This window comes from Ochotona princeps, chromosome 21 (assembly GCF_030435755.1).
Source record: "Ochotona princeps isolate mOchPri1 chromosome 21, mOchPri1.hap1, whole genome shotgun sequence".
NCBI classification, from domain to species: Eukaryota; Metazoa; Chordata; class Mammalia; order Lagomorpha; family Ochotonidae; genus Ochotona; species Ochotona princeps.
In genome coordinates this window covers 28,353,521-28,370,919 of record NC_080852.1, presented here as the reverse complement: position 1 = coordinate 28,370,919, position 17,399 = coordinate 28,353,521, and the positions used below count along the sequence as shown (strand labels likewise).

General features: G+C 49.0%; 2 protein-coding genes across 5 annotated transcripts in view; one reads left to right on the top strand and one right to left on the bottom strand.

Annotated features, from left to right (window-relative positions):
- The first annotated feature begins 284 nt into the window (after positions 1 to 284).
- On the top strand, positions 285 to 2,300 carry CCRL2 (C-C motif chemokine receptor like 2). Of its 2 annotated transcripts, XM_058678801.1 has the most exons (3): positions 285 to 539; positions 1,212 to 1,412; positions 2,049 to 2,300. In XM_058678801.1, exons 2-3 carry the CDS (start codon positions 1,224 to 1,226, stop codon positions 2,262 to 2,264), a joined length of 405 nt encoding a protein of 134 aa, XP_058534784.1. In that variant the 5' UTR covers positions 285 to 539; positions 1,212 to 1,223; the 3' UTR covers positions 2,265 to 2,300. The 2 variants fall into 2 exon arrangements, with proteins under 2 accessions (XP_058534784.1, XP_058534783.1); XM_058678800.1 differs by having other exon boundaries at positions 302 to 539; positions 1,212 to 2,300.
- Positions 2,301 to 11,354: 9,054 nt separating this feature from the next.
- LTF (lactotransferrin) overlaps positions 11,355 to 17,399 on the bottom strand; it is a 35,330-nt gene continuing 29,285 nt past the window's right edge. For all 3 annotated transcript variants that reach the window (XM_058678792.1, XM_058678794.1, XM_058678793.1), the window contains 5 exons: positions 17,036 to 17,177; positions 14,053 to 14,120; positions 12,859 to 13,043; positions 12,155 to 12,344; positions 11,355 to 11,486 (listed from right to left, as the gene is read on the bottom strand). In XM_058678792.1, coding sequence (XP_058534775.1) covers positions 11,452 to 11,486; positions 12,155 to 12,344; positions 12,859 to 13,043; positions 14,053 to 14,120; positions 17,036 to 17,177 — 620 coding nt within the window. In that variant the 3' untranslated portion in view covers positions 11,355 to 11,451. The remainder of the gene's footprint in view (positions 11,487 to 12,154; positions 12,345 to 12,858; positions 13,044 to 14,052; positions 14,121 to 17,035; positions 17,178 to 17,399) is intronic.

Below are 17,399 nucleotides of genomic sequence, written 5' to 3'. Positions count from 1 at the left end.
AGCCCCCAGGTCTGCCCTTGTGCTAACCTCGGGCATTCCCCTGCCCTGCCAGCACGGAGCTGGTGGCTGCTGCCCACTCAGAGGGCTCAGTGTCAGCAGTGAGCCTCAGCACCTGGACGTCACTGCCCGGCTATATCACTGGAGGCGGAGGGACTTGGCTCCCTTATCTAGGACAGCCAGGAGGACAGCTGACTGAAGGCCACTAAGAAATCAAAGGCGGGGTGCAGGGCCAAGGGGGAGGAGAAACAACTTCCCAGTTTATCGCAGAGCCTGCCCAGAGAGCAGACAGAGGCAGCGGTCTGAGGAGCTCTCAGCATCTTGACCTCGCTCGTCCCCGGGTCTGCGGCTGAGTGAGTGGGCAGAGCCACCGGCGGGGAGCGGGGGAGCAGGCGGCAGGCAGCAGTGGTTCCCTCACCCCTCAGGGTCAGGAGCAGTCCAGAAGGAAGCGCTTCACTGCCCAGGAGGCCCAGACATTCCCACGGTGGCCTGCGTAGTGGGTGGGGAGCCTGTGCCCGGCTCTCCAGGAACACAGTCACGGGGTAAGTAGTTGCCAAAGGGCTCCCCCAGCTGTGCCCGCCCGTGGGTCAGTCTGGAGTAGTTTCGCTTTTGCAAAGGCTCGTTTAGACCCTCAGGGAAACAGCTAAGCCAGCCACAGGAAGCTGCAGCAAGGGAGTGAGCCAATCCTTTGAAGCATGTGGGGCAAGAATGACCTGCGCTTATTTCTTGAACTTAAGCCTGTATCTGTTGGGTGGTGTGTCCTCTCCCATGCCGTTGTCAAGTGGATAAGGCTTGTTTCTGCTGAAAGGGCTGATGGGAAACCAGCATCGCACCTGCTCTCTCTGCCCAAGTGCCTGGCACCCTGAGGACACAGGTGGCGAATAAGTGGCTGGCTGAGGCGAGGGCTTCCAAAGGTTCCGGTGGGGGCAGGGGTAGAAATGTGTATTATGCCAAAAATCTCTGCACGGATTTCCAGATTTTTCTCAGCCAAAATAAACTGATCTTCCATGTGCTTTTTTGGAGTCTCCTGGAAGATTAGTGGCTCTGGGGCAGGTGGGGTGGGTATCTGAGGAATCTTAGGCTTCTGACAGATGGACATCAATGTGGGCTGAAATGAAGTAACAGAGAAGAGATGGTGTAGCCACCCGGGCACCAGTCCCATTGGTGGCTGCCTCTGGGATGAGCAGGAAGATCAGCTCTGGTTTCTCCCCCAGGCCAGCACAGAGATGGATAACTCCACGGCGGCCCCGGAAGACGAGTACGACGTGCTCATAGATGGTGACCTGCAGAGCAGCGAGACCCCGCCGTGCGACATGGACGCCACCAAGGTGCTCTCGCCCCACCTGCTTCAGCCACTGCTCTTCACTGTGTTCACACTGGGCCTGCTGGACAACATCTTGCTGGTGCTGATCCTAGTAAAACAAAAAGGACTTAAACACACAGAGAACTTGTATCTCCTGAACTTGGCAATTGCCAATGTGTGCTTGTTGCTCAGCCTTCCCTTCTGGGCTCTGGGTGCCTGGTCCGAGGACCACGCCAGGTGCCAGACGTTCGCCGGACTCTACTGGACAGGCATCCATGGCGAGGCGTGCTTCAGTTCCCTCCTGATGGTGCACAGCTGCTCCCTGGCGCTCTCTCAGAGGCAAGGAGGGCCCTCGGCTGCCAGGAAGGCACGCTGTGGCGTGGTGACCACCATGCTGGCATGGATCGTGGTGGTCGCCATGACTTTGCCGGAATCCATCTTCTACAAACCTCCTGTGGAAGGTCAGAAGCTCAGCTGCTCCTTCCGCAGGCCCCACTTCCTGGCGGTGGAGGAGACACTATGGAAGCGTTTTCTGACTTTAAAGATGAACATCCTGGTGTTTTTCCTCCCCCTGTGTGTGTTTGTCTTTTGCTGCTCCGTGCGGATAAGAAAACTGCTGAGGAGTGGGGCTGGGGGCGACAGTTGTTGCAGGCTGGTTTTGGCCATCATGCTTGCCTTTCTTCTGATGTGGGCGCCCTTCCATGTCGCACTTTTCCTGTCCACGTTCCAAGAATGCTTCCCGCTGCAGGACTGCCGGAGCAGCTACCACCTGCATGCGAGTGTTCAGATCACCAAAGTCATCGCCACCAGCCACAGTTGCATGACTCCTCTCCTCTGTGTGACTCTCCACAAGCCAATCCGGAAATACCTCAGCCACCTGTTCCATCCAAGCCGGTGCACTCCACACCGAGCTGGTGAGGACGCTGGGCAGGCCTCGCGAAGAAGTCTTACCACTCACTTGTAAGCTAGCTTCCAAATAAACACTGCTCCTTGTCTCTGCCTGCCTGGTGTAAGTTTCCTACACGCTTGCGCAAATGGGAGGCATGGGATTCAGAAAGAGCTGGGGGGTGGTGAGTGTGCAGTTACCAAGCACTGACTTTATCGCGGATACCTTACTGGTGCCTGAGCAACTCTGCCCCTCCTGATGTACCCACAGTGGGGGAGAAGTTAGTTCCGTTTCTCTGAGAAAGAAGCAGACATAGAAATGTGCCTGTGGGTCACACAGGTAGAAAACCCAGGGCTGAGGCTGGCATGGTAGCAGTGCACATTAAGCCACCATGTGCAATGCCAGTGTCCCATATTGGAGCGCTGATGCGAGTCCGGGCTGCTCTGCTTCTGATCCAGTTCCTGGTCAGTGCACCTGGGAACACAGCAGGTGACAGTCCACGAACTGTAGGCCCCTGCGACCCACACAGGACAGCAAGATGGAGCTGCCAGCTCCTGGCTTGGCCAGGATCTAGCTTGTGGGCATTTAGAGAATGAACCCTAAATGGAAGACTCTTTCTCTCCTTTCTTTCCTCTTCCTTCCAAATAAATAAGTAGATATTTTTTAAACAGAAAAAAGCAGCAGTACTGAGACACAAACACAGCTATTGTTTGTCTAGAACTTGTGCTATATAGTCCAGCACACCAAACTTGCAAAAACTATGTAACTTCTGAAATAAATACTGTGCTTTTAAAAAAAAAAAAAAAAAACAAAAAACAGTTAAACCACATTCCAAATTGGAGGCAATGCATTTCTACAGAAGTACTTTTTCAGGCACACTGTTTTCTTTTTAATTTTTTTCATTTGATTTGTGAAACAGAGCTCCCATTCACTGATTTACCTCCCAAATGGCCACAAGTTATTTTTAAAAGTTCTTTTTTTTTTTTTTTCAAAGATTTATTTATTTTATTACAAAGTCATATATATACAGAGAGGAAGAGGGACAGAGAGGAAGGTCTTCTGTCCAATGATTCACTCCCCAAGTGAGCCGCAACGGCAGGTGCTGCGCCGATCCAAAACCGGGAACCAGGAACCTCTTCCGGGTCTCCCTCATGGGTACAGGGTCCCAAGGCTTTGGACCATCCTCGACGGCCAAAGGCCACAAGCAGGGAGCTGGATGGGAAGTGGAGCTGCCAGGATTAGGACTGGTGCCCATATGGGATCCCGGGGCGTTCAAGGCGAGGACTTCAGCCGCTAGGCCATGCTGCCAGGCCCCCTGGCTTCGTTCTTCACTCCAACTTGCTGCAAATGCAGACCATGGGGGGTAGCAGGGATGGCATAAGTATTTGGGTTCTTGCCACCCCAATGGGAGACCTTGGTTCAGCCTGCCAGCTCCCAGCTTCAGCCCAGCACTGGTTGTTGTGAGCATCCCGGGAGTGAGCCAGCAGATAGAAGCCCTATGTCTGCCTATATCTACCAATCTATTTATCTTTATCCCTAACCCTATCTCTACCTTTGTTCTGTCTGCATTGCAGATTTAAAAAGGTTTAACTAAAAAGCAGTAGGCGGACATTTGCTTTATGTTGATGAGATTGCCACCGGCTTCCTTAAGACCATATGGATGTTTTAGACAAAATATTTTAAAAATCTGTTGCAATCACAAAGGAGACCCTCAGGTGACAGTGAGTGATCATCATGGCTCCAAACTACATTCCAGGGCACTGGAGACCAACACTCCAATCACAAGAACCACCCCCACCTTCCTCTCAGTGCTGGGCAGTTGCAGACACAGAGAGCTAATTTAAAATGGGAAACACATGGATTCAGCAAATCAAAAAGCAATAGTTTGAAGTCGAGCCAAGCAAGACAGGATGCCTGTCACACTTGAACTTCAGTCAAGCAACAAACTTTGGAATAGACACATCCCAGAAGTCATAGTTTTTGTGCTGTTTGGTTTTTGCTGTGTATGTGAAATTCAGACTTAATGCGGCATATCCTCTATTTTCCCTTTTGCTAAATCTGGTAGCCATCCATAATCCCAAGATATTTGACTCATGTTTTAAAAATAAAAAAAATTTTTTTCTTTTGTCCGGTCTGATCCAGGGCAGAGATAAATGACCCACAAGTCCTCTGAGCAGGCCATTAAAGGGTGGTGGGCAAAGCCCCTGGCCCCCCAAGTCTTGTCTCTTCCTTTATTAGGATAAAATGCGACACTGAGGCATCCCAGCTGCTCCTTGGGCCATTCCTTCAGAGTTAGGAAGGCAGCACTTCACCTTGACCCTGTTACTGTGAGATTCAAAGCCGGAATCCCAGGCTGGCCCCCTTGGCACTCCAGACTTGGGTTCTGAGCAACTCTCTCCCATGGCCGTCTCTCCTTTTACCTTTCTGTGTCCTGCACCGTGCCCAGCTGCCCCAGAGAATCCCCTGCCAAGCCCCACTAGCAGGACTGCTCACCGTGAGCCTCATCTGAAGACTCCGAACCTGAAAACTCCGCATGCCCAGGCCTGTGTATGAAGGTCTAAGTCACTCAGCTCTCAAACTCAGGTGCTGTTCTCCTCTGCTGGCTAATGCAGCCCTGCCTTCCCCTGACCTGGCACTACTGCACGCAGCCTCCACCCCACTACAGCTCACAGCAGACCAAAGCCCTGAGGATTGGCAGCCCCAGGATTACTGCTCTCTGTATTCCCATTCAGGCACTGGACCACTCAGGCACACCCACCAGGAGAAAACCATGGATCCACACTTGTGACCTTCAAGTCCCTTGCTTTCTGCAAGTGCTGCAGCCCTTAGCTCCAAGCAGACAGCATTGCCCCAAGGGCCTGCCATGGCTACCATCTTTCTATGGGACCCAACATGGACTGTGCCTCCCCTCCCGAGCTGAGCAATGCCTTGCAGGTGGTTGCCACACTATGTCCTTCACTGCCTCCATCGAGATGGTGCCTGAGCTCGTGATCAGTTCAGCGGGCTTGCTGCATTGGCGTTGTGGCCAGCCTCACTCACAGCAGCTGCTGCCCACAGCCTGTCTAGCCTCTGTCTGCACAGCCCCCACTGCACACTTCCTGGGTGTGTGCACAGCCTACTCACGCAGGGTCAGCCACCCAGGGCCAGCCACCCAGGGCCAAACACACTCCACCCCCACCCCCGCTCCCGCTCCCGCTCCCATACACACACACACATCCTCTGCAAAGCAAACACTCCACATCACCAGGTTTGTCCCAATTCCATCTGACACAGTTCACACCCAGACTCCGTATGTTTCCCACCCTCAGCTCAGACTGACTCAAGGACACAGTCTAAGTCCAATTTCTCTCTGAAAGAACTGGAGGAATTGGGAAAGCGGATAAGTGAGAAGGCCACCAAGAGGTGGCCTGCAGGCAACACAGGGGCGCCATGGCCTAGCCCCTCGCGAAAGGTGGCTGCCGCGGGTGGTGCTGCCAGTACCTGCCTGGGTTGGAAGGTCACGGGTAACAGCAACATCTCCCGTGAAGGGTTGCTCCTTTGATTATGACAGCACAGAGGAAGTGACGACAACATTTTTACACCAGAAGAATGTTTTCCTCATTTCTCAACATTAGTGTTCGACTTCAAAGAACTCGGGGCAGGTTCCGTCACTTTGCATTCGTATGGGGTGCCTAGGATTGAGTTCCACCTCTGCAATGATCCAGCTTTCTGCTCACATGCCTGGGACACAGCAGACGACGGCCCAAGTACTTGGGCCCCTGCCATGGAGGGGGAAACCCGGATGGAATTCCCAGCTCCTGGTTTTGGCCTGACTGTTGTGGGAATTTGGGAAGTAAACCAGCAGATGGAGGATCTGTCTGTCTCTCCTTCTCTCTCTGTCACTCTGACTTTTAAATAAATAAACTAAAAAAAAAAAAAAAAAACCTAGAAGAATCAGCATGAGGTAGCACTCCCTCGTCAGCGGCAGCAGCTACTTTCTCAGCCACGATGAGCTCTGGGGTCACTGGTTGGGGGAAGTGGCTCCTGGGCAGCAAACCATGACAACAATCATTAGAGTACTGAACTCACAGTTATCCTTCACAGCTGGCTTCATTGCTGTCAGCTTCCACTGCAGACAAATTTTGCATAGCTGCATGCTAACACTGCAATAGAATTTCCCAGTCTCCTTAATTCTATAATCTATAAATATCTCTTCCTTGCATAGTGCCCATAAATCTTATTTTTATACAGTACAATAATATCACATTGATATGCTTAAGTGAATCAAAGACTGAGTTCTAGAACAGGATAATGTTTTTTCAAAGATTTACTTATTTGAAATGCAGAGTATTTCTAGAGAGGAGGAGGGGAGAGACAGAGAGATCCTCTATCTGCTAGTTCACTCCCTAAATTGCCCTAACGCCCAGGACTGGGCCAAGTCAAACCTGGGAACCAGGGGCTTCACCGAAGTCTCCCTGTTATCCTATGGGACCCTGTGGGTAACAGGATCCAAGCATTAGAGCTGTCCTCTGCTGCTTTCCCAGCTGTGTTAGCAGGGAGCTGGATCAGAAGGGAAGCAGGTGGGGCTTGAACTGGTACTCAAATGGGATGCCCATGTTGCAGATAGCATCCAACCCACTAGACCACAAACACCAGCCTCTATATTATGACTTTTTTCAGTAAATAAAGACCTCATACTTCTGAGGAGTTGCTTTTGAGGATAAGCTCCTCATAGAGGACGGCGGCAGCTCTGTGATGTATCAACCTAGCCAGTCTCTCTCACTGGTGTCTGGGTGGGCTGCACTCCAGGACAAACTCACACACATTGTCCCTTATCGTCTCCCGGGATGTATCAGGCCTGCAACCACTGCCATGTCCTCCTTCAGCATCTTCAGCTGCTGGTCCCAGTGCAGAGTGGTTTAGCTCTGGGATGGGACCGTGACTTCTGCAGGCCACACATACTCATCAGCAAGGCAGAGCAGCCAGAACTCAGCTTCACTCTGTCCTCATGGGCTCCAGCTTATGCTGCAGAACCCCCATGCACCTTTGTTCTTTTCCCCTGTCGCCCATCATCCCTTCCCAACTGTCCTCCCTGAAGTTAAAGTTCCAAATCAGGCCTGAAGACAACACCCTCTGAGCTAGATTACACACTTGTGTCAGGCTGAATCCCAAAGGCCAATCCCTAGTGCACCTCCCAGTTGGGTCTCCAAGTCTGAACTCTGAGTGACACAGCAGACAGCATAGAAAGTGATTGTAGAGAAAAGCATCCTTCAGGATAAGCTTTCTGAATTGGTTCTGGGTTTCCGGAATTGGTTCCCTGATCTGATTAGACGTCAAAGCTCTGATGACCCTGTTTCCCGTGGTTAAAAAAAGAAAGGTCCTGGCAGATTGTCATAGCTCAACAGTGACTCAAACGATCATCTTTTGACACCTGTCCTTAAGCCCAGTGAAGCAAGGACCCAGGTGCCGAAACGTTTACTCACAGAGCACCCAACCTACGCTGTTTCCCCCTTTCTTCATACACACTTGGAATGGAAAACCTCAGCTATCAGCAGAATCCCCACATTGATTCTCAGGCCCAGTAGAGGGAGGGTCAAGTACAAGACACCACTACAGCATCACCTACCGTAACGCAAAAGAAAACAACACTGAGCATCTGGAGGGACTTGAAAGAGGAAGGATGGGGATTCCCCCACAGCTTACCTCACTGGTTTGTGCAAAAGGCAGGTGCATCTTGGAGGGCAACGGTAAAGAGTTGGAAGCTTCACCAACAACACGCCAGTGCAGCTGTGATCTCAGCTGTGGTTTCATGGCTAGGGCCGAGCCACATGCCCCTTGCACCTGGCATGTAGTCAAAGGTGTCTTTTCTCTGATCCTGTTAGCAAAAACCAGAAGAAGCTGATTGGTTTTAGTTGAGAAGGCCAGAAACCAAGAACAGAATAGTCTCAATCTCAGACTGTGCTCCGGACAAAATTTTTTTAAAAAAATCTTGCAGTATCTTACAGACTGGCTCGCTCTGAGCCACAGAGGGAGTTGTTTTGTTTTTAACCGCACATATGCACAAACACAACAGAGTGCTATTTACCATGCTTTTCAAAATCATGCGAATAGTCCCATCATGTCAGCCCTTCAGCACTGGCTCATTTTGATCTGTACAGACCCAGCTGTGACTGCTTCTGTTTCCACCTGAAAAACAGACTCCATTCATTTCCCTCCTCTCTTGATGGTAGGCATGAAAATGGCCATCATTCCCGGTGCCTGGTAAAGCTCAGCTGAACGTTCTTACACGTTATCTCCTTGTGCAGCCGTGTAGAATTTCTCATGGGCAACGGTTCACAAATGTTTTGGCTATCAGCATCCTACTCAGAGCTGGCATTGTGGCACAGCATGTTACATCTCCACCTGGGATGCCAGCCTCCTATGTAAGTGTCAGTTCAAGTCCCAACTCCTCCACTTTCTATAGAGCTCCCTGTTAATGTGCCTGGGAGAACAGCAGGAGATGGCCTAAGTGTCTGAGCCCCTGCCACTCACACGGGAGACCCAGATGGAGTTCCAGGCTTCAGCCTGATCCAGCCCTGATGCTGAGGCCAATTGGGAAGTGAACCAGGGATGGAAATTATCTGTGTCTCTCTCTCCCTCTCTCTGTAGCTCTGTTTTTCAAATAAAATAAAAGTAAATCTTTAATGAATCATTTTACAAACTTAAAAATTGAGGAGACCAAAGAACTTTTGTGGATGTAGGGTTATCTGTCAACTTCTAACATGAGAAATACAAACACAAAAAATTTTATATCCTTACATCCTTTTATATCCAATAACAAACCCAACCATTACATATTAACATCAATACTTCATGCAAAAAATCTATATTTAAAAAAATCAGCCACAGAAGTATTGTTTCCCATTTTTGCAAATTCTGCTCAATAAAACAAGTTGACGTGTTTTCTGTTGCACTATCAAATGCAAAACACCATCTGGGAAACTCCACTCCTGAGAGAAGGAGAGGGAAAATAAAGTGTTCATTACAGAAAGAGTGGGCGCCCACAGGCCCCCCTGAAAGGCTCATACCTGGAGACCAGCTGGAGGGGTGTCCCATAGAGCAAGATGGTTGGACTGCCAGGTAGGCACAGGCTCACATTCATCGACTGCTTCCTGGTGCTCCTTCAGTCAGCTTGGTCCACAGTTAAATTCCAAGCTCCATAAGTTCACCAACCCTGCAATTTGTCAAGCTTTGTAGAAATCAGATCAGAATAAACTATATTTTTAAAATGAGTAGAAAAAGGATAATAGTCTCATTAAAAGGTATTGAATGCGTTGGCTATCTCTACGGCGGGGGAGCAGGGGAAAGAACCTGAACCTCTATGTTTGTATCACCAGGAGGGGAGCCCCTCACCAACATGATATGGAAGAATCTAGAGTCTGTGATCCCACTCCCACAGACTGACTACAACAGCAGGCAAGCTAGTCGATGATGTCAGAAGTCAAGAGAGAAGCTACTTAGAGAAAATTGGGGAGAGAATGGAAGAGGCATGGGTATGTTTTTTTGTGTGTGTATGTTTCTTAACCCCTTGAAGACAACCTAAGGACAATTGGAAAAATATGAGTATAAACAGGGTATCAAAGGATATGGAGAGATCATGGCCAAATCTAACAGAATTACAGTGAGGTGAGAGCATGTCCTTATTCTAAGGGAATGCCTACTGAAGAACTCAATAGTGAAACCCTGCCTCTGTTCAGGTGACTGTAATCAACATGTCACAGCATGGACAGCTTAGGCAGTGATCATTTCTCACAGTTCTAGGGGCTGGGAAGTCCAGAATGCAGCCATCAGAAGATGACTGCATCTTTGGGGATGCATCTTTGGCTTTGGGGAAGGCCACTTCCTGGCCTGACTGCCATCTGCTCCTGCATCCTCACCCTTGTCTGAGAGACAAACCAAAAGCAAACCAAGAAGCCAGCTCTCTCCACCTGTCTTCTTAGAAGGCCACTAACCCCATCTTCAGTCCCCTACCCTCATGACTTAGCTACCTCCCCAGGGCATAAACAGGAGCAAGATGGGGAGTAGAGCAGCCGGGACACAAACCAGCACCCACATGAGATGCCAGCACTTGCAGGCAGAAGATTAAAAATTGGGCTATCCAGAATAAATTGGTTAACTACCCCAGCAAAGCTTGCCAGCAAATTTCTGGGTGAATGGAGATGGACTGTGTCAGCTGATGGACCTTGAAGGGATTTCCTCATCCTTGGATCTGTGAGATCAACAGCAGTCAGAACTAACAAAACCACTTGAATAGAACCCTCAGAACGTGCTCCACATTGGGCACCCTGGGATGACATCGGGTGGCCGTTCCCCAATCCCGGGTACTGGGATGGCTGGGAGGCTGGGTGTGGCTTTTCCCCTGTTCTCTCTCCTTTCCCCAGATACAGGCAGAAGAAAAAGGAAATGTGAAAACAATGGTCTCACCCACTTTCCCCTAATCCTCAGCCACTCCTATCCCACTCAACTATGTAAACACTATCAAAAATAAAATTTTTAAAAATTGAGCCATCATACCAGTCCCCTTAGTTATCTCGCAAAGACCCCATCTCCAGATACCTTCAGTTTAAAGGTCAGGTTTGCAGGTTGAGGGGCATTCAAACACATAGTCCACAGCAAACCTCGTGGTAGTGCAAACAGTCGCATCTCTCTCGCCCGCGCTCTCTTTCTCTCTCACACACACACAAACACACACACACACACTGTATACATAAAGGCAGGAAATTATGCCAAAGAAATAAACATCAGCAAATCTAAATGGAGAATACATAGAGATGTTCATTAAGCCTTTCTTTGACTTATTTGGTATGAATGGAAATTTCCCCAAAGTTGAAGGTGTCAAGCTGCCATGGATACTATCTGCAGAAAGAAAAAGAGACAGCTGGCCTCTCAGTCCACCCAGACTGCTGTCAGCAAACACAACAGACTGCATGGGTCAATGGCCAGAAGGCACCAAGGATTCGTTAGGTCACAGCTAGGAGCCCCCAGGAGCCTAGCGACTGGCCTCTGTGTAGGAATTGGGCAAGATGCATGAGTCTACACATGACGAGTGACGTTTCACAAGCACTCCTTGTTTTATTCCTGGCTAAGATGACGCAGGGAACTATGGAAGTTGATGGGCTGGCCAACCCCAATTTAAGCAAAGGGAGGACGGGGGACCCCAGGGATGATTTTGGGGGTGGGGGCGGGACAGAGCGCTGGGAAGGGCTGAGACTTCCTGAGTGAGGCTAGCCTGTCTTCCTCCAGGCTTTTACTTCCCAAGGAAAGCGCAAGCTTCCAGAAGTGCTGTGGAACACAAGAGAAAAGGAGATTCAGAGGCTGATCTCTTGCCATCTGGGGCCTGGTACTAATTCCTCCTGGGGTGGTGGTGGGCTGTCCTCTGCACTGTTTAGTAGCATCCCTGGCTCAACCTCAGAGATGCTGGAAGCACCTGCTAAGCTATGCAAATCAGAAATACTTCCAGACATTGCCAGCTGTCTCCTCAAGAGCTATGTGGCCAACCCTGGACCCACAGCAGCCCCCAGGGCCTGTGACTGTGTGGGAGAGGGGCCAGAAATGGGAACCTGAAGGGCTGGAACTGGAGACTCCTCACCATTGCCCTGCTCTGAGGATCACCAAAATGCCTCCAAGGATTAAATAAATCAGAAATGCCTTGAAAACTTGCATCCTCTCTATCTCAAAGCCAGATGTTGTCATTTCTCCATGCAATTGCGAATACACCTGCTGCTGCACTCCTCCAAATGAAATGAATCAACAGTTTTCAGGGCTGATGTCACTATTAGCACATCAACACTCTTTTTATTTCATTCTTTTTTCATTTCTTCACTTTGTCCTTGAGGTTGTAACTTCCTTGAGTAGAGAGACTGCAGTGCCTGGATATTTGAGCGCCTGTCTTACTTCCTAGCATGCTGTGAGACCCTGACAACCTTGGCCTTCCCCTAGGATCCACTTACGAGAGGTCGAGCACTGCTGCAGATGACCAATGGCCGCCACGTACTGGGATCCCAAATATTGCTCATATGTTGGTTTTCCGGGCAGTCTGGCCAGACACTCCGTGTTGTCATTGAATAAAAGGTTTGGGACATCGGACTTGAACAAACAGAACTCTCTCAGGCACTCACTTCCATTTTTCCCAAACTCAGCCTGTGTGGAAAAGAGCAGACGGTCAGAGCCCAGCCAAGGAGAGCCGGAGAGCAAGCGAGCACACCCCCTCTGGTCTTGCGTCCAAGACCGAGGCCTCGCACCATCAACCTTCTCGCAGGTGACTTGATGATAGCGAGGAGTTTTGAGATCTGCCTCTTACACGGACCACCTACAACATTCCCCTAGACCAGCCTTCTCTACATGAGAACAGCTAGTTTCTACAACTAACCAGGAGGCAGCCCCAGGCTGGTCACTCAGGCCCCCTGAGCCAATGACTCCTCCTCTATGTTCAGTAACCACACCAGGGTTAGCCTGGCTCCCAAATGCAGTGATGAAGGTGGACCTCGGCAGGGCCAGCGATGGCCCCGGGTCTACTACATCCGGGCCACCAAGGGGCAGGGTGTGTCCACAGGAAGACAGAAGTTGTAACCACGGATCCCAGAGTTGAAGGATGGGTCAGACTTTCCTTCTGTTCACACTCACGTGCCAAGCTCCGGGCCCTGCCAGCCCCTACCTGCTGCTGCAGCAGCACCTGCTCCAGGCGCTCCACCTTGTCCTTCCGCGACACTACAGCATGATTGGGGGCCACAGCCAGGTGGCAGCTCTTAGCTTCCGTCACAGGCTTCCGGCTGCCATCAAGGCATAGCAGCTCAAAATCCTCCAACCTCAGCCCCATGGCCCAGTATTCTCTGTTGTTTCCTGGAGGAGAGAGATGGTAGGCTCAGCACCAAGAGCCCTGCTCAGCACCAAGAGCCCTGCTCAGCATAGGCATCTTTCTGGGGGGTGGGATCAGCTTCCCACTGTCCCCCAAAATGCCCTCACCAATCTTTTATCAATCTTTTGTGCAGCAAGTGACTGAGGGATCAAGAATCAGGTTTTTTTCCTTCTCAGGGAAAGTGAAAGTTCAGAGTCTGGCTGGTAGACCATCTGCCGTCACCTGCATCTGCCTGTCATTCTGTCATCACTAACTCCCAAGGAGTTTCCTGACCAGTGATCTGTGCACCCAACGAAGCCTCTACCTCCTTCTGCATATGCTGGTGCCAGCTAAGAGTGTGTTTCTGAAGTTGACTAGACTAAGCCAATGAGTCCTGTACGTGTATGTGTGTGTGTGTGTGTGTGTGTGTGTGTGTGTGTGTGTGAATGAGAGAGAGTTCAGTTCCAAAACCCATCTGAGAGACAGAGAGAGAATATTTAGACAGAGAATATTCAATTCCAAAACTCATGTGACATCTCCAGATGTTCCCATGTTGTCTGATCTAAAGAATTTTGGAATTTGGGCCCGGTGCTGTGGCCTAGTGACTAAAGTCCTAGCCTTGAACGCTCCGGCAACCCCACTTCCCATCCAGCTCCCTGCTTGTGGCCTGGGAAAGCAGTCAAGGACGGCCCAGAGCATTGGGACCCTGCACCAGCGTGGGAGACCCGGAAGCGGCTCCTGGTTTCTGGCTTTGGATCGGCACAGCACCGGCCGTTGCGGTCACTTGGGGAGTGAATCATCAGACGGAAGATTTTCCTCTCTGTCTCTCCTCCTCTATGTATATCTGACTTTCCAACAAAAAAATAATTAAAAAAAAAAAAGAATTTTGGAGTTCTTTTAAACAAATGTCTAGAAAAGGGTTATGCTATCTTCCAGCTGCAAGTTGGAACACTAAGACATGCTGTAATGCCCAGGACACCACTTGGAAGGAAGCAGGCAGACTACTGCACCTACCATTGGTATTCTGCAAGACTGTGATTGGTTTGATGAATGCAACATCTCCAGTGTCCTCGGCTAGGCACCTAGAACATTCCAGAAAATAAACACATCACAGAAGTTTTAATACTTGTAATAGACAATGCAAAAACTATCAGGCAAACATATAAAAGTAAAAAATAAATGCTTCCAGAAATTTTGGGTTTAACATAACATAATGAGGGGGCTAGCACTGTGGCATATCAGACTAAGCCTCCACCTGCAGTGCTGGCATCCCATGAGGATGTTGGTTCAAGCCCTGGGTGCTCCACTTCCAATCCAGCTTCCTGCTATGTGTCTGGGAAAGCAGTAGAGAATGGCCCAAGTTCCTGGGTCCCTGCACCCACGTGGGAGACCAGAAAAGAACTCTTGGCTCCTGGTTTGGATTGCTCAGGTTCCCTAGCTGTCATGAAGTACACATGAAAACCACATTGGGATTCTACCTAACTCCAGTGAAATTGGCCTACATTCAGAATTCCACTAATACCACCTGCTGGCATGGATGTGGGAAGAAAGGTACCCTCTTTCACTGTCGGTGGGAGTGTAGGCTAGTACAACACTATGGAAGTCAATATGGAGAATGCTTAGAGAATTGCAAATAAACCTGCCATATAACCCAGCTATCCCACTCCTAGGATTATACCCAAAGGAAATGAAAACTGCATGTGAGAAGGGGATCTGTAATCCTATATTTACAGCCACACAATCTACAATAGCAAAGACATGGAAACAACCCAGATGCTCACAAAAGTGTGGATAAAGAAAGTATGGTACATCTACTTCATGGAATACTACTCAGCAGTTAAAAAGAATTAAATTCTACCATTTGCAACCAAATGGTTCCAATTAGAGACCATAATACTCAGTGAAATAAGTCAATCCCAAAGGAACAAATATCATATTTTGTCTCTGATATAAGGCAACCTTCACACAAAATATAAGATCAATAGCCTTTTCAATACTGTTCTTGGAACATCTCATGGCCTTTGATATTTTTGCTTTTACTTTCATTTATTCAAAAAAATTTTTTTTCTTATTTCTCTACTGACATAGGTCACACAGTAGTGCCATTTGCTTCAAAGTTTTTTATTTTCTTTTTCATTTCTTCAGCAACACATTGGTCAATCAGTAACATGTTATTTAATTACCTCTTGTTATAAAAATCCTACTTTTCTTCCTATTGTTGATTTTGTTTTATGGCTTTTCATTTAACAGGATGTATGGTAACTGTGTAATAGGGATTATTATATCCAAATGTGAAGATACAATGCAGTATGCATCTCTACTTCCAAATCAAAGATGGACTCCCAATGAAACTGTTAAATATATCTTAACAACAGGATGCTGGGCTCTCTGCCACTGTCCATACCTACAATGTCAGGACAAACGTAAAGAGCAGAATGATAGACTTAGGACTGCTTATAAAGGACTATACTACTGTAATAATATGGGGGAAATTAGTGGGGGAAGAGGGGACTTGGCGGGGGGAGGAAAATCCCAGAGCCTATGGAACTGTATCATAAAATAATTTAAAATAACAAAATCTTGAAAAGAAAAGAAACTGTGCTTTCAGTTTCTCGGGGGTAGTCCGTGCGGTGGTGGAAGGCACATCTGGTTCACTCTTGCCTGAGAGTGCCTGGAACCTCGTGGGGTCAGGTTTGTGAGAACAGGTCCGTGTTTTCAGCACAGAGTGTCTCCATCTCTCACGCTAAGAACTCTGTCAAAATCCCAGGGGAAATGTTCTCCAGCACAGACTGGGCCACTCGGCCGAGCTGTGAATCACAGCTGAGAGAGGGGATAAGGATGTTTTTCCAACTCAATACCCAAGGGACAGCAACTCCCATTCACTCCTTTTCATGAAGACACAACAAGAACCGTGCTCTCTTCTGAACAAAATCAAGAAAGCTATAAGTGAGGGACTAGGAAACAGGTTTTTAACGGGAAGGAAGACAAAGGGAAGCCCAGGAGGGTGGCCACGGTCACACATGGCAGGCGGCCTAGGACCTCCGGTAAGCCCAAGTCTTTACAAACTTGACATTGCCAGTCCGTGAAGAAAACAGGTAACATTCCATATGTGTCTGTGTGCATGCAGATTGCTACTCTACTGGCCAACAGTTCTGAGACGAATGAGTAAATTTTGAGAAGCACAGAAATTTTTAAGATTAAGACATCTGGGAACTCCAGAGTCAAATGGAAAGTCTCTACCCTAAAGGAAATGTGATCCTGCTATGGGCCCTAGGTCATCTGAGCATGATGTTCACCGTGAACATGACCACTGTGTTGGATGCTGCAGGCAAGTGAAGTGTGCAGGGTCACATGGAAGAGACACAAATGAAGTAAAAGGTCCACGGTAGCAGGTGAGCAGAAAATAGCTCAAAGTCAAAAATGAAGAGCCAGCAGTGTAAGAATGTCAGAAATAGAGGGGTACGTCAGGTTTCCGGTCCCAAACTTCACAACTACCTTGTTACAAATGTCCACAGCACAGATGCCATTTGAAAAAGACAAAACTGTGTCTTCTGGTATGACAGGGATGTTATGAGGGTGTGTTACCAGGAAAATAACACCTCATTGGAGGTTTGGGGGAAGAAAGGAACCACACAGTCTCTTTGATTTCTTTTTTAGACATGTAGCTATTGCATACTTACAAGTGGAATCCTTTAACAATCTTCCTATTTGAAAAGCCTTAGTCACGTAAAGAACTTTGCACAATCCCCATTCTTTTTCTCTCTTCTTTTTTTTTTCCAGAGCCTCATAGGATATAGCCAAAATGACTCTGATACCCTCCCATCACTGACGCCAAAGCCAGTTAATTGGGTTAATCCGCTGCACCAGTCCCACACAATTTGCTCCTGGGACTCACAGGTACACTGCGCCATCTGGTGGAGAAGGGAGGAAAAGGCTAGGGAAGCTCTTCCCTGGCTCCTAAGCAAAGTGCTGCGGGGGCACCCAGGCACAGACTCACCGGAAAGCTCCAGTGTAGCCGTAGTACCTCTCATTGTTGTTGGGCATGCACTTGTCCTCGTTCATCTCATTCCCCACACACAGAGCACAGAGAAGGGAGTCGGGTTCAGCGCCAGGGGCACAGCTCTGACTGAAGACTTCGTCTGCAGGGAGAAAATGTGGGATGCTGGCTCTTGCAACCCTCAGCCAGCACACGTGGCTTTTACATCACCAGAGACACAGCTGGGTTCCAGTTCACAACCTTGCCCAGGACAGATGGAGGACATCCATTGTCACCGAGAGGGTGTAGGACCACCCCCCACACAACCCAGGACCTGTCAGTTTGAGGCATCAATACGAAGCCCAGCAGGAGTTGGGAAGGGAAC

Bases quoted from the DNA above. Each gene is read 5' to 3' on its own strand.
- CCRL2 (XM_058678800.1), top strand. From the start codon at position 1,224: ATGGATAACTCCACGGCGGCCCCGGAAGACGAGTACGACGTGCTCATA.